The 1898-nt window shown below is 55.4% G+C and overlaps 1 protein-coding gene across 1 annotated transcript in view; it reads right to left on the reverse strand.

Moving 5' to 3' along the window:
* DNMT3L (DNA (cytosine-5-)-methyltransferase 3-like) overlaps positions 1–1898 on the reverse strand; it is a 16254-nt gene that overhangs the window by 14010 nt on the left and 346 nt on the right. Inside the window, 3 exon segments of the mRNA XM_005880429.2 lie at positions 408–520; positions 597–676; positions 1733–1777. Of these exon segments, the coding sequence (XP_005880491.1) occupies positions 408–520; positions 597–676; positions 1733–1777 (238 nt within the window).

Consider the following 1898-nt stretch of genomic DNA (forward strand, 5'->3'; position numbering starts at 1 on the left):
GATAGCCCCCGGGGACTGAAGGGGAGGGGACTATGAATGGAGCTCATGTTGGCATGTAAGGAGGCATGAACATGCCCCTGCCTGTCTCCCCCTTCCTCCCGCCCTGACCAGCAGCCCCCAAGGGTGCAGGGTGTCCACCCTCCATCATGATTGGGGGAGCAGCTACGTCATGGCGAGAACAATAATAAAAAGAAAAATTGGAAACACAAGTCTTTTGACGCCCCACCTCCCATATGTCCAGGCTCAACATCAAATGAAATATGTGAGATGGAAATTGAGAGCTTTGGAGAGAGTCATCCTTTTGTGGGGGGATCCCCCCTCATTCTCAGATGCGTGGTTGAGAAGGATGGACATATCCCAGGGTCCTTGGCCTTCACCCGGGCCCCACCGGGCACCCCTCGCCTCACCGCGTGCAGTCGGGGTTTTCGCAGATGAGCAGCGTCTGTCCCGCGCAGCAGATGCAGCAATAGGACTGGTACCCGTCCTCATCGTACAGGAAGAAGTAGTCCCGGAACTTGTCCTTGGAGAGAGCAAAGCAGCCAGTGCCTCCTCTGCTCCCAGGGGCCTCCCCAGCCGCCCCTCGGCTCCCGGCTTACCTTGCAGGGGGAGCACATCCCACCCTCGAACAGGGGGTGCTGCCTGCACACCTGGAAGCTCCCACAGCAGATGCACAGCTCTAAGGGGACAGCCAAGGGGCAACGGGTTACGACACCACCAGGCAGAGCCCCAGACTTGGGGAGACATTTAACTAAAGAGGTGCAAGGCGCCTACACGGGAACCACAAAACGCCGTTGGAAGAAAAATCTAGGTAACTGGGAAGCCACGTCCCAGGTCACGGGTGTGAAGTCTGATCAAATAATTGAAGGGACACCCCCTCCCTGGGGCCTGACCCTTAGGCCCCGTCACAAGGACATTCCCTTTTTGCTTAGACCACATTCCACTTGTTAAGACCACATTCCACTTGCTAATAAGACCATTATCTCTCCCCTCCAGGATCTTCCAAGGATCTGGACCCGCCCAGAGAACTCTCTGCCCAGAAAAAGCCCGCCTTCGGACCTCTGACTCCCCGTCCCTGGGTGCTGGCGCCATTTTAGGGCTCGGCCCATCCGGTATCCCGAGGACCTAATGAATTCACAATCCCTCACCCCTTTGGCCTCGTGGGACCTAATGAATTCACAATCCCTCACCCCTTTGGCCTCGTGCGTTCCTCCTTCAGTGACCCTAACGCATGGATCGGACGGAATACTGTTAAAAGGATGCGCCTGCCCAAACTGATCTACACATTCCTCTCGAAATCCCAGCTGGCTTTTGTGTGCGCACAAAAGTTCACAAGCTGATCCTGAACTGCATACGGAAATGCAAAGACACCAGAATAGGCAAAGCCGCAGAGAAAACAAGTAGATTTGTGATTGTCTAATGTGCAAGGGGGAGGTGAGGAGGAATGGGGAATGACTCGGGGCTGGGTTTTTTGGGTGTGTGTGTGTGAGATAAAATGTCCTAAACTTAGATAGTGGTGATGGTTGCACAACTCTGGGAATGTAAGACACTGAACTGTGTACCTTAAATGGAGCCATGGGGGCTGGGGCCCTGGGAGGGAGATGAGCAGCAGGGCACCAGCTCCGCCCGCTGCCTCCTTCCCGGATGGAGGCCTGTGTGAGGCTGCAGCCAGCGGGTACGGAGCTGGCTGACATCCCCTTTACCTGGGGGTGTGAGCACGTGTGTGACCACTCACCTTCTATGGCTCGCTGGTTAACCTTGACTTCATATGCAATCAGATCTGGAAAAGAAAGTTAAGTGGGGCCTTGCTGCTTCTACCTGCCTGTCGTTTAAGCACAGCCACCAGTGAGGGTCACACGTTGATTTTCTGAAGCCACAGGAGCCAGAGGAGCCCACCCCCA

The sequence above is a fragment of the Myotis brandtii genome, unplaced genomic scaffold (assembly GCF_000412655.1).
Source record: "Myotis brandtii unplaced genomic scaffold, ASM41265v1 scaffold638, whole genome shotgun sequence".
Classification (NCBI taxonomy): domain Eukaryota; kingdom Metazoa; phylum Chordata; class Mammalia; order Chiroptera; family Vespertilionidae; genus Myotis; species Myotis brandtii.